The sequence below is a fragment of the Cololabis saira genome, chromosome 16 (assembly GCF_033807715.1).
Source record: "Cololabis saira isolate AMF1-May2022 chromosome 16, fColSai1.1, whole genome shotgun sequence".
Classification (NCBI taxonomy): Eukaryota; Metazoa; Chordata; class Actinopteri; order Beloniformes; family Belonidae; genus Cololabis; species Cololabis saira.
The window spans coordinates 20,301,300-20,318,818 of record NC_084602.1 but is presented as its reverse complement, the minus strand read 5'-3'; the positions used below and the strand labels follow the sequence as shown (position 1 = coordinate 20,318,818).

Here is a 17,519-nt window from a genome sequence, read left to right as displayed (position 1 = left end):
TATCTATTAATAAACATTAATAGATAATATACATGATATTAATAGAGTATTATATTAATAGAGTACAATATTATATTCATATATGATATTAATAGAGTACAATTAATATCTATTATATTAATAGAGTACAATAGTGACAAGTAATAGTGTTACTAGCTATTACTACTAGTAGATATTATAATTAGTAATTCTCATAATAATACTAATATTACCAGTAGTAATAACAATAACATTAATAAGAATAACTTAATGGGGTAATTAAACTAAGACATTAAGACATTTTCTGACTACAAATAGACACAAAATGACCCAAGGGAAACTTGAAGCAACTAAAATGTGTTTTAACTAATTCATCAGCAACAAAAACAACGATCTAAATGAAACACAGTATGAAAAAAAGGCTCAATGGATGGATAGATGGAAACACAAAACAGCTCTACAAAATCTCTTCTAGAGATTTAAATGCAGACACAACCAGAAATCATATTTTAATGGTTTGCCTTTGTTTTGTCCTTGTTTCAGCCCATGTCTCCAATCTCAGTGGGTTGAGTGAGGGGGCTTTCACATGTCTGTTCCCAGGGGCCAATTATGTCATCATCCCTTTATGTCTACCAACAAGACCTAAAAAAAAGAATAATAAAAACAATTCTAGTTCACTAATAACATGTTCTCGAAGATGTATCTTTTTCAAAGTGTTATCAGATACAAGTATGTGTATTTAAACTGTATGTGGAACCTATCAGGCCAGTTTCTGTGCCACCATTTTACCATTTTCCTCCACACTATGTGATTTGTCGCATGCTGATGCGGTCATCTCCTACAGTGTGCGTAGTTGCACCAAAGATATTCGAAGTGAAAATACCACCATTGGTTGTTTGATACAATAAATATTAAGTGAATTCAAAGGAGTCGGTGCTGGTTTTGGTTTTACAGAACTGCATGTAAACAAACAAGCATTAAATACAACTTTTCTATGTTATAACAGGAAGAACTTGTTTGTCATAATGGATTCTTGACGAGATAAGATAACGTGAGCATAAAACACGCTACAACTTTTTTTTTTTTGAAGGGCTGGGGACAGAAAGCATGCTTTGGCATCAGCGATAATTACTATTATTTATTTGAATATCCGGTTACAGTTCAATGGGATGTGAAATCTGGATCATCATAAATACTGAACAAAATTGATGGGGAAGGTTGAAAATACATTAGGAGTGAGCCAACTCCCACACTGTGGGTCACCTTATGGACTGTTGCCAGATTTGATAATAACATAATAAAATGTAACTTATATAATGAAATAGAAAAACATAAATACAGTGTGACAAAAGAAAATATGTGAATACACTTTTTATTTGATCACTCTTCTGCAGTCATTTTCCACAAAATGTGATCTGATTTTCTTCTAAGTCGTAATAAGGGACAAGCACAATGTGCCTGAGCTGATAACCGGCAAAGTGTTAGTATTTTCTTTCCTGAAAAAAACAATTAAATATTATCAGTACTGGAGGAAAAAGCATGTAAACCTCACAAAATTGAGAGCTCTGAGGACACTGTTGAGAGTAATTGATCCTGGACATCACACAAAAGGGAAACAGAGGCCATTCAAAAAAGTTAAAGCATCCATCTGTCCACAGTTAGAGAAAGTGTGGGAAAAAAATAGAGACAGTTTGTTTTTGTGGCTTCTCCTGCGCACCCAAGATGGCTACGATGACAGAAAGCAGAATCCTCGGAGAGGAACAGAAGACGTCCCCCAGTAGTACATTGGCAGTCCACTGTACTGCGGGGAACATGTTTTTTGGACCGATTCGGCCAAAGTTGAATAGTTTTGGAAGTAAACTCAGCACCAAGGAGCACAGTTTGCAAACTTCAAAACATCATCCTATGGCACTTCACTTCCAGCCAATAGTAGGTGATTTCACCAAATGGTAAAGTTAAGTATGATGGAGACAGCATCATGGATCGGCGTGCTCAGGGCTGCGTTGGCTCAGGGCTTGAGCCGTTTGCCATCATCAAGGGGGAAATTCATTCAGGAGTTGACCATCTTATTTTGTAGAAGTTGAGTGATGTCACCAAAGAATACCTTCAGGAAAAAAAGAAAAAGAGAGATTTTTGTACCTTTCCCATTCTGAGCCACTTCCACCAGTAGAAAATGAACCAAACCAACTACAAAGGGGCGGAGCAGACTTCATGCCATGACTTATACAGCAGAATTCAAAAGCCATCATTCAAGAAACTAAAATTGCTGAAGAATTGCTCTTAGCACCTTAGATCTAGAAGTTTTATTTCCTTCAAAACTGCTTCGAGTCTTCCAGCTGAGTTTCTGCTCCATCGCGCACCATTCTGGATGTCTTAAATCTTGTCTTTGATGACTCTGGTTGTTGCTTGTTGTGTTTCCCCTTCAAACACATGCTCAAAACCTTCTGTTAAAGATTGAACGCTTTCTGGTGTAAAAATACATTTTATAGAATGATAATATCCTAAATTGGTTGATTTTGGCACATTTTGGTATTTAAAGATAACAACTAAACTTTTTAACCCAGATGAATTGTAGTTCTCCAAAAATTGATTTTTATTTCTTGTTTTTGAATATTTCCATCTCAGATGCATTAAGTTACATACTTGTGTGAGCTTAAGAACCTGAAATAGCCTCTCTTGATGGGGATAATGGTAATAACCACTACGGACCTCTCATGCCACCATGTGGAGAGACAGTTTCTGTGTCATCTTTGATCTGGCTAAACGAAACCTCGCCCTCCTGTTCTCCATTCCTCATAAACTGGCCCATTCTCCTCTTTAAGAGATGTGTGTGCATGACTACGTGTATGATGGATCCTTCGGTTGTGTTCTCCTGTTCGGTTGCATTGAAGCGGCAATAACACAAATAGATACCTTTGTTCAAAAATCCCATACTTGGAAACAGAGGGAGACTTGTGCATCCTGACATTTTTGAAAGAAGGATGATTGAAGATTCTGCACCTTTTCTTTTGCATTTAAACATCAGTAGTGAGTGGTGGTAGTCTAGTGGCTACAGAGGTGGGCTTGGGTCTGGATCCCAGGTTCGAGCCCCAGAATGGCAACCAAGATTAACCACCTTGGGCCCCTGAGCAACTCAACTCAACTTTATTTATAAAGCGCTTTAAAACAACCACACCTGAAACAAAGTGCTGTACATAAGAGGACAAACAATCAACAGCAAAAGAGCAAAGCCCTATCCTTAATTGCTCTATGGTGTGTGTCTCAGATGTAAGTCGCTTTGGATAAAAGCGTCTGCTAAATGACAGTAGTAGTGAGATCCTTTAACAGTAATTAAGTATTGAAAGCTGTAATATTCGGTGTAGGTACTTAATTATCATTTAGAAAATACTTTTAAAATAAGGAACTATTTAAACACATTATTCACTGTGATTTTCATCAAATGCATTTTTTATTAAAACCAGAGTTGATTTACCAGGTCTGTAAATTAGGTAAATTAGGGACAGGAACTGATTAGATTGTATTGATACCAGCGTAATTATCAATGTTCTGCCTACCAGCCCGATTGTTTATTGATCCCCTTATCAATGCTGAGGTTCAGTGAGGAACCAAGTAAGTATTTGTAGGTTTTCAGGCCTAAATGCAACTGCTTTACTGTCTCAAACTTCAAAAAGAGCACTGTCGACAGATCAGAAATGCAGCACTGCTGCAGGTTACCGCAGCTTTTCCACTATCTGTGAATCTGTCACCGTATCATTGTATGTCAAAATAAAAATGTCATGTTTTATATACGGTTATTGATTAGCTTTGTGCATTTTCAGAACCTGTCGGCAGAAGTAACAGAAATGATCAGTTTCGAGGGGTTCGGCTCTGATTCCTTATGAAATCTGGAAACAGTTTTCTCTTCTAGTTGTAAACAATACTCATAACTTTCTATAAAGCACATTTTTTGCGTAAAAAAATCCCCCACAGGTAAGAACTTTCACAAATCAGAAAGAAAACATGGTGACGGTGATATGGTAAATTGTCGCAAATGGACAAAGTAAATGTAATGATCCTGCAGTGACTATTTTCATGTTATCATCAGCATAGAAATGGCCTGCAGGGACTCTCTACGATAAGCTATTCTGATCAATGTTACACAGAAATCTAACCTTATTACTCAAACTCTGTGGTTGTGGAACTAGGTTGACATAAAATGGAAACATTACAACAAATGTCCGGTTTTGATCTTTTCTAAATCATAATAAGTAAGTCTAAACTAAAGCAGTCATCGACTGAAAACAGATAGCCTAAAAATAAAGTATCAGCAATAAGCAGTTTCCTGTTTGTTGAAAGTGTAAAGCAATCAGAACAATTGTCAAAAGAACAAAGCAAATGAAAGCAAGAACATAAATAAATGCATCAGTACCGATTGGGAAAGTCAGAGCCATCTAAGGGCAGGAGTGGTTAGAGGTTTTGTTGACATGCTTGAAAAGTTACAGGACTGCTACGCAACACTCATGCATTAGTGTGCAAGGCTCCCGTGGTGTGTGTAAATCATAAATGTCATCATCACCAGGTGGTAGTGTGGCTCTCTGATGCCAGCCCACTGCAACAGGGTCCTCCATGCAGTAAATATGAAAATGATGACACAAACACACACATTTCAGTGTGCTCCCCATTAACACTGCTGAGCATGCAGGAAAGGGACACTGAGATAGAGGACTCTCACAAGTACCTGGGTGTTTATGTCAACAATGAGCTGGACTGCTCTCACAGTACTGCTGCACTTATTAAAAGGGCCGGAGCAGACTCCACCTGCTAAAGAGACGGAGCTCTTTTGGAGTGCAGGAGTAACTTCTGAGGTTCCTTTGTGACTCTGTGGGGGTGAGTCTCTGGGGAAGCAGCATCTCAGCCGGACACAGGAAGAGACTGGGCAAACTGTTGAGGAAGATCCTCTCTGCACCGGGGAGCCCTGTTGACTCAGCGCAGGTGGTGGGGGAGGGGTAGCATCTGTGACGGACGCTGACTCTCACACCACGCAGGATGTTCTCATGACACTCACTGAGCATCTCCTTCTTTCAGCCTTAGTGTGTCAAAGAGAGATATTACTGGTCTTTCCTTCCTGCTGCCATCAGATTGTTCAATCAGCACTGCTCACAGCAGACCGCACACACACACACACACACACACACACACACACACACACACACACACACACACACACACACACACACACACACACACACACACACACACACACACACACACACACACACACACTTGTCTGCGTTGTATAACGTATTCATGTTTGAAGCTACTTTTCTTTTTCTGTGTAAGAGATGTAGATCTTGCCTACATCATTTATTCAGTTTTGCTTTTTCCCCCAATTTATTTCTTTTTACATTTTTCAAGATTCTATTACATTTACTACTGAATCTCTGTAAAAGCTAAGCTAAACTAATAAAGGAATTTTTATTATAATTCTTATTTTTATCCTTTCTCTTATAGTTCGCTTTTAGTAAATTCTCATCTTGGATAAAAATCCTGTTTTGTTTGTCTTGCTTGTCCACAAATCTACAGCTGCACTCATACTTTATGCAATCCAGTCTTTTGTTAATTAACATACAATGAACTTTAAAGCTACAACACTCCTCCCTTTCCCTTTACTTTTTATTATCTTAGAGGTCTCTCAAATATCTTCGAGTCGGTTTTATCCCAATCAGATGTACAAACTCATTCACCAAATAGTCATTTAGACACAAACTTGTAAGCAGTTTGTAATCATTGATAACAAACTGTGATTCACCACCATATCTTCCACTCTGAACTTACAAGTCTAAGGCCAAGGATTTGTCACCAGCACAACCAAGGACAAAGGACATGGGCACTTAGGTGATCTCACCAAATTAAATCCAGAATACATTCATATTCATCCTTGACATTTTGAAAGCTGAAGGTAGATGCATGGAAACTCCTTGGCCAGTATCCAGTATCTCTTCATTAATTCATCGCTTCTTCCATTCAGCCATTCATGGGTATGAAATTGTTGTCGGCTCAAACTAGGAAAAGAACAAAGAAAAAAAAACTGAAATAAATAAAATGAAACCCTTTCTTTAAACGAGTCCCCAGTATGCCTGAAATACATTTCAAATAACAAATAAGGAAGCAGGTTTGCATTTTACAAAAAGAAAAACTGCATCAGTGTGTTTAAACTCTAATCTCTTATTCTAATATTGTACATCTCAATATTTTATATTTTGCACACAAAAATGTTGCAGTTTTTTTCTGTTTTTAAGTCTGTTCAGCGAATGCATATAATGGGAAAGCTTATGCCAGTCGGACCTTAACCAAGTGCAGCATATGCCACAGGTATCCTGGTGCATCATGCAAGGATCTTTGTGTTGAAGTGAACACCTATCCAGAGTGTACAGTGTCGGATGGAAGATATGCAGGTATAGATGGATAAATGGATACTGACGCCATTTAATGTCAAATATGATTCTAATGAGTAAATCCCCAACACCTGCACCGTCCGGGAGACGGTCCTGGACAGTATAAAGAGAAATGGACAAACTCTTGTTTATAGGTTTCTGTGAGAACTGTCATGTTGGCAGGAGCTGACTCTGTCTAACCCCGAAACAGAGCCAGATATGACGATCTGAAGTCAAGTTAACTGAAAATGTTGACATTTGAGAAATGGAGGTCAACAGAGATCATCAAGGCTCAGTAATCATTAAACCTGGTGTGAAAACCAACCCATGTATAATTAGAAACAAGATCTATTCAGTTTAAGCTCCGGCCTCTAATAAACTGTCATATTATCCTTCAATGTCTGCACTTATAGGGTTACCCCTATAGACTCTGGGGTTACAATAAATAAGTTAACAAACGTATCTGTTTGAGTGATGGCTGCATTGCTGTCTGTCACCTCTTCAGCTATTTAGAACTTGGCTTTTCTGCGACATTGAAATCTGAGCTGTAAATTATGAGCTAAGAAAACATAATCACCCGCCGATCATTGGATCATTGGACGAGCCGCTCTACCACCTGAGCCACTGCTGCCCCAGAAGTATCATTATAAGTATCATTATAAGATAAGTAAGGCTTCACTTACCAACAGTCTCAGCTGGAGAGTCAAGAGAGGATCAAGAGAGGCAGCACAGTTGATACTTCCACACTTTTTAGGATGAGATAAACTTTTACCTGAATATTATTTCATTTTGTCAGTAGTGACAATGTTTGAACTCTGACACCACTTTTAAGTAACGTTTGGGAAAATACTGATATCATCAATTTAAAAGAAACCATCTGAATGTTCACAGTTTTGTCAGGAAGGTCCTCATCTTTCACTGAAACCCCGAAGAAACGAGCGGATGCTCAAATGTCAACAGCTTGCAATTTTAAGACAAATAAACTTGCTTTAGATGTAGCGCATTGCCATCATCTTCTTATACTGTCAAAAACACAATTATATTTATAAAAAACTAAATGCAAATGCTTTATCTGCAGGGAACCAAAATGCTGAAGACAACTCCCTAATTAATATCCACCGCTGACCCAAGGAACGATAACGATCCTCAGTTACCAAGTAACGGAAATCCAGGGATTAAATGTACATCCCCAGTCAGGATGGTGGACGTGTGTTATGGGTTCGGATAATTTGTTCTCGTCATTTAGTGCTTTCAGGAGATTAGTGAGGAAGGAGCAGAGCAACCTCACTGACTCACTGAGATCTTTGATAAGGTCGGTTGGTTGCATCTTAATCCAGGAAGTTACCTAAAACGCTGGTATAAAATTAGATGAGCTGTCGCAGAGGTTCTCAATATAAAGGAGTCCTGCACAGTACAATGAAGGGGAAACTCACTCTCAACATGGTGATACGGTTTTTTCAATGATTGACTTTAATCAAACAAACTGATCTTGGACTAACCTTTTTCTTTTGTCTCCACATTACTAGACATCTGCTACTACCACGATGGGCTTAGTAAAATCAGCTGGAGTGTCCCTCCTCCTGTTGTCTTTTCTACTTTCCATATCCGACTCTTATCCCAACATTGGCTCTTCAAACGGTATGATGATTCGCTTGATAATTGCACAAATGCTTGCGTGATGAGTTACTGCATTCACTATTCAGACAGTTGTGCTTGGATTATAAATATATGACCGGCGAAAGAAGGAAGAACAAATATCGAAAGCGTGCAGCTACAGTAGCTCCATGTCATGCTCTTTTCTGAACTTTTTCCAGTGGGCTGTGATGAATGCAGACCAAAGACCATCCACCTTTTTTCAAGGGAAAAAGGGCCAGTTTACCAGTGTATGGGCTGCTGCTTCTCCAGAGCGTACCCAACACCTCTCAGGGCCATGAAGACGATGACGGTTCCGAAAAACATCACATCAGAGGCAACATGCTGTGTTGCCAAGCACAGCCATGAGGTAAAAGGGATGACAGTCAGGGGTCTGGTCCCCTTCGAAGTGTATTACATTTGAGTGGCATTATAGTTACTGTTGATGTTGAATTTAATCTTTGTGTCTGACTGGATGATCGTTTAAGGCCATCAATAGTGAAAAGGACGTTGACCTAGGTACAGAAGGGCAAGCATGCAACAAGTGGAGGTGAAAAAGGTGGAGGAGTTTAAATACCTGGTTTCAACTGTGCAGAGCAAACGGGATGCAGAAGAGAGAACAGTTTACAATAGATGGGATTAAATACTATTAAAGAAACCGCAAGGGTTGGACATTTTGGAGATAGAGTAAGAGAGGCTACACTGGGATGGTTTTGACACATAAAGAGGAGGAAAGGCAGGTACAAAAAAAACAAAACAACAAAAAACCAAAGACCGGTTGAGGAGAAGGCAGAGAAAGATGCAGAAGGTACAGCAGGATAAGATGCAAGAAGATAACAATGCTGTTCATATTAACATGTTTGATCAAAAAACTAGATTGAATATTACAATCTTATGGTAAGCATTCAACCTGGTTACAACAGTCAGAGGAAGGAGTCTCATCGTCACGTTTGATCAATGATTATTGAATCAATGAAAATGGAGTGAGGTTGACCGCTCAGTTCAAACTGTGCTCCTGTACATGAGACGAAGGTAGATTTAATGTTTGTGATGGTTTCAGGGTCATCATTCTGTTAATATGATGTGAAATGCTTTCATGCAGGTTTATAAAACTTTATGATGCCCCGATGTCATGTTTGCATTGAAAGAGGTATCTTTAACGGGTACAAATTTGTAATTTCACAAAAAATATTGTTTTTTTTATTTATTTTAGAGACTAATATTTTATTTGAAAAGTGCTTTTTTTCAACTACTGTTTGTATAAATCTGAAACTAACATAGAAGATACAATAGTAATGCAACTGGAAACAAGTAGCAGGTAGGGGTGATTTATTCATGATAACTTTTTTCCTTTCCTTTTTTTAAGCTTTTGCATCTTCTTTCCTAAATAAGGCTGCGTTAACATTTCAGTATTAATGATTCAAATGATTCATCATCGACTGAAGTTTATTTTTTACATTTACATTGATGGAAGGGATTTCTGGATGACATCACATCTGTTAATAATTGATCCAAAACATCAACAAAGCGTGGCGCGTTAACTCTTTGTCCTCCCTCTGGTGCTTCTCTGAAAAACACGCCACATCATGAGCCTCCCCAGTCGTTTAGAATCGCTTACCCCTCCTTAAAGTCGATTTTATTTTGGACTGTGTTTAGTTTCATTTCTTGTTTCAGAGCAAATCGATAGATTTGTCATCCACGCTGCTAATATTCTGTGTTTTTTCTCCATTGTCCCCCCCACCCCACCCTCTTTTTTTTAGGTAATCGTAGAAGGCTTCCCACTGAGAAACCATACAGAGTGCCACTGCAGCACCTGTTATTACCATAAGATATGACTGATGGGGACGTGTGACCACTCTGCAGCACTCAGCTCGCCAACAAAAGTTTCTCTTTTAAATTGTACAAGCTCTTCTTTGTTTTAAAGTGTATGATCTTGGTATTTTCAGATAGTATTTTCATTTAGTCATTCTGTCCCTGTTTTCTGTAACTGGCTTTTTTCATTAATTGTGGATTCAAAATAAATTATACTGTGCACCAACATTGTGTTGTATATAATTATAAATGCATTGTTTTTAAGCTGAGGTTGCAGCTAGTTTATTCATCGTGACTTATGCTGGACACAAAAAATGGATGGGAAAGAAAAAGGACGACATCTAAACAAAAAAAAAAAAAAACAACAACTGCGGTTGACGCAATTTTGAAGTCAGATTTATCCGTAATCCAGAGCAGAAGTCACAATAAGATTATGTAATATTGGCTTTGGGGTCATGTTCTGGGTTTCTGGAAACACCTTGAGACAACTGATGTTGTAATTGACGTATATAAATAAAACTGAATTGAATTGAATTGAATTGAACTCAGCAGCCACTTGTCAAGCTCCGGCTGCATCCTGTCTGTACAACCAGAATAAAGCAGCTACAGTAACCTTGCACTCCCAAACTACATGTATTATTTTTTTGATTTACATCACTGTCACACATCAATAGCTAGCTGACAAAGGACACCACGACCGAAGTGGCCGGGAGACTCAAGAAAATATTAACTAAATAGAAAAGGAGAGCGTGACTGAGAAAGAGAAGGAATAAGAGTAAACCTTGGACAGTTGTCAACAAGTATAAACAATTTGCATCATGGTTAACACCCCAGCAGCTTCTAATAAGATCACAACAGAGCGCCAGCGGGAGAAGACAGCACTTTGAAGCTGACCGGCAAAACTGCTTCACAGACGCTGAGATCATGATTTGTGACAGTCTTCAGGAGCCCACTGGAATTACTGCAGAGCCTTTTCAACCTTCCAACTGTTGTTTTCAGGGTCGACGGCTCATCACTGTAAATTTTAATCGTGTATTCACACCAGCCCGGTTTAATAGGACGAAGTTGCTACCACATGCTGCCACGACTGAATGCTAATTCTCCTTGTTTAAAAGCAAAACAGCTCATTAGTGCAGACATTTTTCAAGGATGTAACCAACTTCTATTAGATATATTTGGAAATAAGCTTAAAGCCAGCGTACCCCCTGGTAAAATTCAACAAATAAGACAGCTCCAAACTACTCTAAGACTCCACGAGAGACTTGCTGCTTTGTAAAATGTGTCAGTTGATGCTCTCTTGTCAAATGCTGCCTCCAAACAGACATTATACCCTGGAACTATGTTTATTTACTTTATGACATGATGCTGGAGCACATATGACCTCCAAGAGTAGGTTATGAGAGGGCAGAATTGGATATTAAACATGATACAAAATGAGATTATCCAAAAGTGCGCTCGTGTTCTCCGGAGACATTGTTGCCTGTTCACCTGAGGAGAAACTTTATGGACTTTTTTTCTATAAATTCATTTCTCACTGTTTATTTTGGGTCATTTTATAATGCCCTCAACAACATTGTACTCACGCTTTATTCAGGGATATGTTTTCCAGGCAAAACATTCACATCGAACACCTTGTGGCAAATTGCTTTGATGAGCCCAAAACCGAGGGGTTTGTCGGGAGTCCAGGCCCGCCTGAAAGAACGTCACAGATGATTTACGTGCACTGCGACAACCTTGCACTGATCTCGGTTCTTCAAATAGCTGCTTGTGAAGTGAGCCTTGAGGGTGACAATTTACATTTTCTGCGTGGTGGCGTTTCAGTGGGTGGAGAGTTGCCAAAACACAAACAGCTGCTTGACTCATTTGCAGTTGCAGTGATGTTGCTGTTGACCTCTTAAGGCTGTGCCTGATGAGGTGGCGGCCATAAAACACATCTGTTCATCTTATGACACTCCTCTGGCTACACTGCCTATGTTAAAAGATGACACGGTCACCATAGGAGGCAGCAGAACAAAGACTACAGGGGCTTTACAACCAGACCCAAAACGGTAGAACACATTGGCCAAAAAATTGCCCAAAAGTTTTTTTGTTCCTTTTCTCACAGCTCTGTGGAAAGGAGCTCTATGAACCGCAGAGCAGTGGCCCGGAGGCTCCTGGTGCACTCGAACGAGCAAATGCGCTCAACAAATACATAGTGGCACTTTGAGATAGAGCAGAAAATGTGGACCAGATGGATCATAAGGTGCAAATGCAAATGCTTCAATATGGACCTGAGGATTCCAGAGACCGTACCGGAGAGTGAGCAGACTCCTGCCCCGCTTTCAGCAAACCACGGAGGCAGAAGCAGGCGCACAACGCAGCAAAAGTGAACTGTAGAAGTGAGTTTATCACGGCTGTTTCAAGAGGCTTTGACAGTAGCAGTTAACAAGGAGAGAGCTCTTAATGGTTGCCCAAGAAAGAAGAGTTGATATGGACCCACTCCAATTCCTCCAGGAGCTGGACACCGATCACCTTGGCCCGGAGTTAAAGACGCGGGGAGGCGTTGTTGGCAAATCTCCATACAGCACAGGGAGGGAAGTCGCATCTATTCTGTCTAAGCTACATCCACAGACAAAAGCTTGCAGCGGCCTCCTACCCACTTTCCAGCTTGAGGAGAACAAAAATGACGCAGAGGAGACTCACAAAGCTGGTGCACACAGACGCTGATGACCCTTGATGACCCCTGAACATCGGTTCATTGACATAAGGTAGTTTATGTTATTATCATGTTAATTTATATAATTTATATGATGGTGCTGTGTCTAGAGGTTAACTGATATGGCTTTTTTCTACTTTCTGATACCAGTTTTTAAAAATCAGAACAGCTGATGACTGATTTATGATGCCAATTGTTTTGCAGACATGTTGGGTCAATTTCCTTCCGACGAGACATATCTGTTCAGGAATAGCAAAACAAACATAAAATTGCTCAACTTAAACACACAGTTTCAAAACTGAATTGTCAAATGGCTTTCAACCATAGAGCAGGTAAAGATGATGGATGGATGGATGGATGGATGGATGGATGGATGGATGGATGGATGGATGGATGGATGGATGGATGGATGGATGGATGGACGGATGGACGGACGGACGGATGGATGGATGGATGGATGGATGGATGGATGGATGGATGATAGAAAGATTAAATAAACAAGGGGGCGTGCTTTGATCAATACACCTCAGAATTACAGTAGACACCTTCCAACTAAACAAAAGTACTTGTGTTTCCTCTTCATTCTGCCTCCATCCTCCAGTCATTCATTCACGGTGATGCAGGAACGTGCCATTTTCTCTCCCCTTATTTTCCAAAGTGAGTGCTTTCACAAAGCATTACCATTCCCACAATCTGAAGATGGTGCTGTTCCTTCACTTTGTAGTCAACGGTCAGCAACAAGTCCCCATTTTATCTTCTGATCACTGGCTGCTTTATTCAGCTGAAATAAACATGGCGCAAAACAACCGTAAAGATAAAGCTTCTACCTGGCTGTTCCTGTGAGACCAGCACCGCTGTGTGTAGCAGTGCAGGTGCAGTTTCCCCTGTAGCTGATGGAGCTTGCAGGTTTCTAAGCACAGCGGTTGCCTGAGTAGCTAGTGCTGCAAGTCCAGTGATAGAGTTTGAAATATCCTTCCTGCTGCTCAAGTTCACACACGCCAATCATTTTTCTGCCATCTCAGTTCTGACATTACCTCCTGAGGCGATACAACTATGGCATTAAACATTACTCCGTTCCACCTCCTGTGCCATTCACACGGAGCAGCAGGGTGGAGTACAGAAGCAGAGTGAACCGGCTGTGTGAATGGAGCCAGTGTCACAACTCCAACTCCTTTCATAGCAACTTCAGCAACTCAGCTTTACTCCACCCCTTTTGTCCATGGGGGGTGTATCTTTTGAAATCGATGTTACAACACGGGGGGGTGGTAGTCTAGTGGCTACAGTGGTGGGCTTGGGTATGGAGGTCCCAGGTTCAAGCAACCAAGATGAACCACCTTGGGCCCCTAACCCTAATTGCTCCCTGTGTGTTTGTTCTCTCAGATGTAAGTCATTTTGGATAAAAGCGTCTGCTAAATGACAGTATTATTATCTTTGTACAACCCACATTCAAAGAACATGTGATGTTCTGTGGCAGTAAAGATGGTGAGACCAGAAAACCTTGCTCAGGATCTGTGATGTCACAGAGCCCTGCAATTCTGAACACCTCAGTGAAACACCACTTTTTCAGCCTCAGGCTGCAGGAAACTGAGTTACAGGGTTATGCCAGAATGGTAGTCACTTCAGAAACCTAACCTAACCCTTAATGCACAGAAAAAGTAGTTGTAGTAGTACTTATTTATTCATATATCTTTTTTTTCCCCATAATTTATGGTAAATAATATAAATATGTGTGGTTTCTTGAACATGACAGTGAGTTCGGTGTGTTCCAATGGCCTCCACAGTCACCAGATCTCAGTCCAATAGAGCACGTTTGTGATGCGGTGGAACAGGAGAGTCAACATCATGGTCGTGCAGTCAACAAATCTGCAGCAATGCCATGTGAGCTAACATAAACACGAGAAACTTGTGCTTCAAAGGGCCTCAGCACAACTTAAGCCTATTAGCACTGATATATTTCTTTGGGGTGAGGACCTCCATTCAACAATTACATCTAGTTCGTTCCACCACATTTCCAGAAGGCTAAACAGTGCTCTCTGGCATCCCAGAGTCACTCCCCTAATGGCAATTACCTTACCTACCACCTGGGTACTGCTGACGGACAAAACAGCAACCGCCACCAGAGAGGAGAAGAGGGAGCAGGGAACAGGAGGCAGGGCCAGAGAGGTCCGTCTGATTGGACAGGAACCAAAATCTCTTGAGGAATGTTTCCATCACCTTGTTATGTCATGAAGAATTAAAGCAGTTCTAAAGGAAAAAGTGCTCCAACCCAGTACTTGGGAAGTGTATCTAATAAAGTGGCCTGCTGTCTATTTCACTGGGGGGGGTAAAAACCTTGTGAACAGAGTGAATACTTTTTGAGTGTTCACCAGTTACTGCTGTCTGCTCCGATCAAACAGAATTCACTGACGCTACACAGAAACTGAGTTTGGGCGCCGCACCTGCTTATTTGAACTCAGTTGTAAAAGGTTATACACCTCCTTGGTTTTTGGAGTCATTACAAGAACATAGACCTGACCCGCTGCTCCCCCAGGTATCGAGGTCTAGGAGGTATAGCTCAGAGCAGCCAGGCCCTTCGCTATTACTGCTTCCTAAATGTGGAATAGCATACCCTTGCACATTACAGAGGCCCTTTCACTGTTAAAAGTAATCTTAAACCCCATTTTGATTCTTTGACTTTAAACATCAGCGAGACTTAGTTTTTTTATTTGATCTTACAAAAAAAAAAAAAATAGTACATTTGTATGATCTGTAAAACCGGTATTGGGAATGATCCGTATTGCCTTTCCTGCAGTGTAACTAGTGGTGATTAAGTATACTTAATTATATTGCTACAAACCTCTGCACAGTAGCTTAACTATGGAAAAACTAATAACCAGCAAAGAATGTGGAGGGACTTGTGGTCCAGAATTTGTTTTATTCATTGTATTTAAATATGTTTGCTTTATTCGGCACTTCCATGCTTCTGGAAAGTGTATAGATTTCCAATGTATTTTTTCATGAAGAAACTTCTTTTCAAGAACTCTTTTTGAGTCAACTTGGAGTTTGGCCCTACTGGATGAAGCCCCAGCCTCCCTGAAGCACCTCGTACATCACACAGCACATCTGCAGGTCAACTGGTGAACACACACAGCCTGCCTGCGCGGTTGGAAGTGGAGGCTTTGTTGACATAGATAGACATAGATAGATCTTTATTGTCATTATCACTATGTTCAACGAAATTAAAAGTGCTCTCCAGTCAGCGCATCATATAAAAAATAAAATAACTATAATAATAATGAATAAATCAATAAAATGAAATAAAAAGAAATAAAATAAATATATATATCTAGACACATTCACCCCTCCACACATACATCAACATACGGACATTACAAGAACTTTCATCAACATACAATAATTTTTTGTTATTGCACATTAGCTCCTGTTTTTAGTTAAGAGTGGTTATTGCTGTTGGATAAAAGCTGTGTTTGAGTCTGTTTGTCCCCGTTTTCATGAGTCTGTATCGTTTCCCAGATGGCAGCAGTTCAAACAGTGAGTGTCCGGAGTGTGAAGTGTCTTTTATTATATGTTGGGCTTTTTTCTGGCAACGGGAGTGGTGGAGGTCTTCCAGTGTGTAGAGAGGGCAGCCGATGATCTTCTGGGCGGTGGTGATGACCCTCTGGAGTGCTTTCCTCTGAGCTGCTGTACAGCTGCTGTACCAGATGCAGATACAGTACGACATCAGGAAGAATGTGTGCAGAGCTCTATTAAAGGAGCATGAGGCAGGATTGAGGCAGGATTTATGAAAAAAAATGCGTATACGTTTTAAGTTTTCGAGTAATAATGTCAGATGAAGCGTTCCAAACCCAAAAGAATGAGCCCTCTAGCGTATCTCTCCGTTGCCTTGAACAGGCTGTGTGCTGCAAAATGTGCTGCAATTCTGGGCCTGAATTTCTCGCGCTGTCCTGCGGATGTGACGTCAAATGACGCTGCATGCGCTTTCTCCCCGTTCTCCCGTGCCGGCTTCGCTGTTGGCTGCAGTAACCCCGACGGTCGTCGTGGCACTAATGAGTCTCATTTCTTATTCTTGCCTCAAGCTCCTTTAAAGGGGACCTATTATAAAAAACACGTTTTTTCTTGCTTTAACATATATAAAGTGGTCTCCCCTCCAGTACCGCGGGAAGTAGGGGTGCTGGGGGTGCTGTGTGTGTGTGTGTGTGTGTGTGTGTGTGTGTGTGTGTGTGGCGCTTTTTTTTTCTCTCGCACCGGAGCCACTCATCCTCTGCGCTCCGGGACCTCCCACTTTACAAATTAAGCACTGGGCCTAGGCATATATTTTGATAACGGGGCCATGCAAGAGAATTGGTGGTTTTACTACTCAAAGGAAGTAAAACAAGCATATGTCTCTTTCCTTGTTATTTTTCCTACACACAGAAGCCCCTTTCACACAGCCAGTTCGAGGCGGGAACGTTGCGCCTTTAAGCCGCCTCGCTGTTCTGTGTGAAAGTCACGGAGGCGGAATGGGGGGGCCAAGTGGCCCCACCAATAAGCCGGCAGCGGAGGTAGTCACAGAGCCGAAACGGGGTCTGTGTGAATGACACAGCCGGCATGCCGGCATGCCACTAGACGCTGACGCTGTCGTCACGCCTCTGATTGCGGAACGCCGGCATGCTGTGTGAATTTACAGACGGGAGCGGCTTTATGCCGGCGTTGTATGGTTCTGTGTGAACCAACAAAGGCGGCGTATTGGCAGGACTTCTTTACACCAATATTGCGGAATCTCTGTGTGAAAGGGGCTAGAGAGACGTCTGGTTAAGAGTCGACGTTGTGGTGGGCAACTGAGGCACGGCCCGCACGGGATCCCATCATTCAGATTGCTATTTGTTGCTATTTGTTTGTTCTGATGGGTTTCCTGTTCTGAACGAGTTCTGTTAATAAATATGCTGTGTCAATCAGGATCAGCTAACTATGCCTGGTTAATTGTCTGTATCAGTTTGTTCCTATTTGCG

The 17,519-nt window shown here is 40.9% G+C and overlaps 1 protein-coding gene across 1 annotated transcript; it reads left to right on the top strand.

Annotated features, from left to right (window-relative positions):
• Positions 1-7,743: 7,743 nt before the first annotated feature.
• Positions 7,744-10,147, top strand: cga (glycoprotein hormones, alpha polypeptide). The gene is made up of 4 exons (XM_061743031.1): positions 7,744-7,835; positions 7,919-8,030; positions 8,207-8,394; positions 9,785-10,147. Exons 1-4 carry the CDS (start codon positions 7,761-7,763, stop codon positions 9,857-9,859), a joined length of 450 nt encoding a protein of 149 aa, XP_061599015.1. The 5' UTR covers positions 7,744-7,760; the 3' UTR covers positions 9,860-10,147.
• The last annotated feature ends 7,372 nt before the right edge of the window (positions 10,148-17,519 follow it).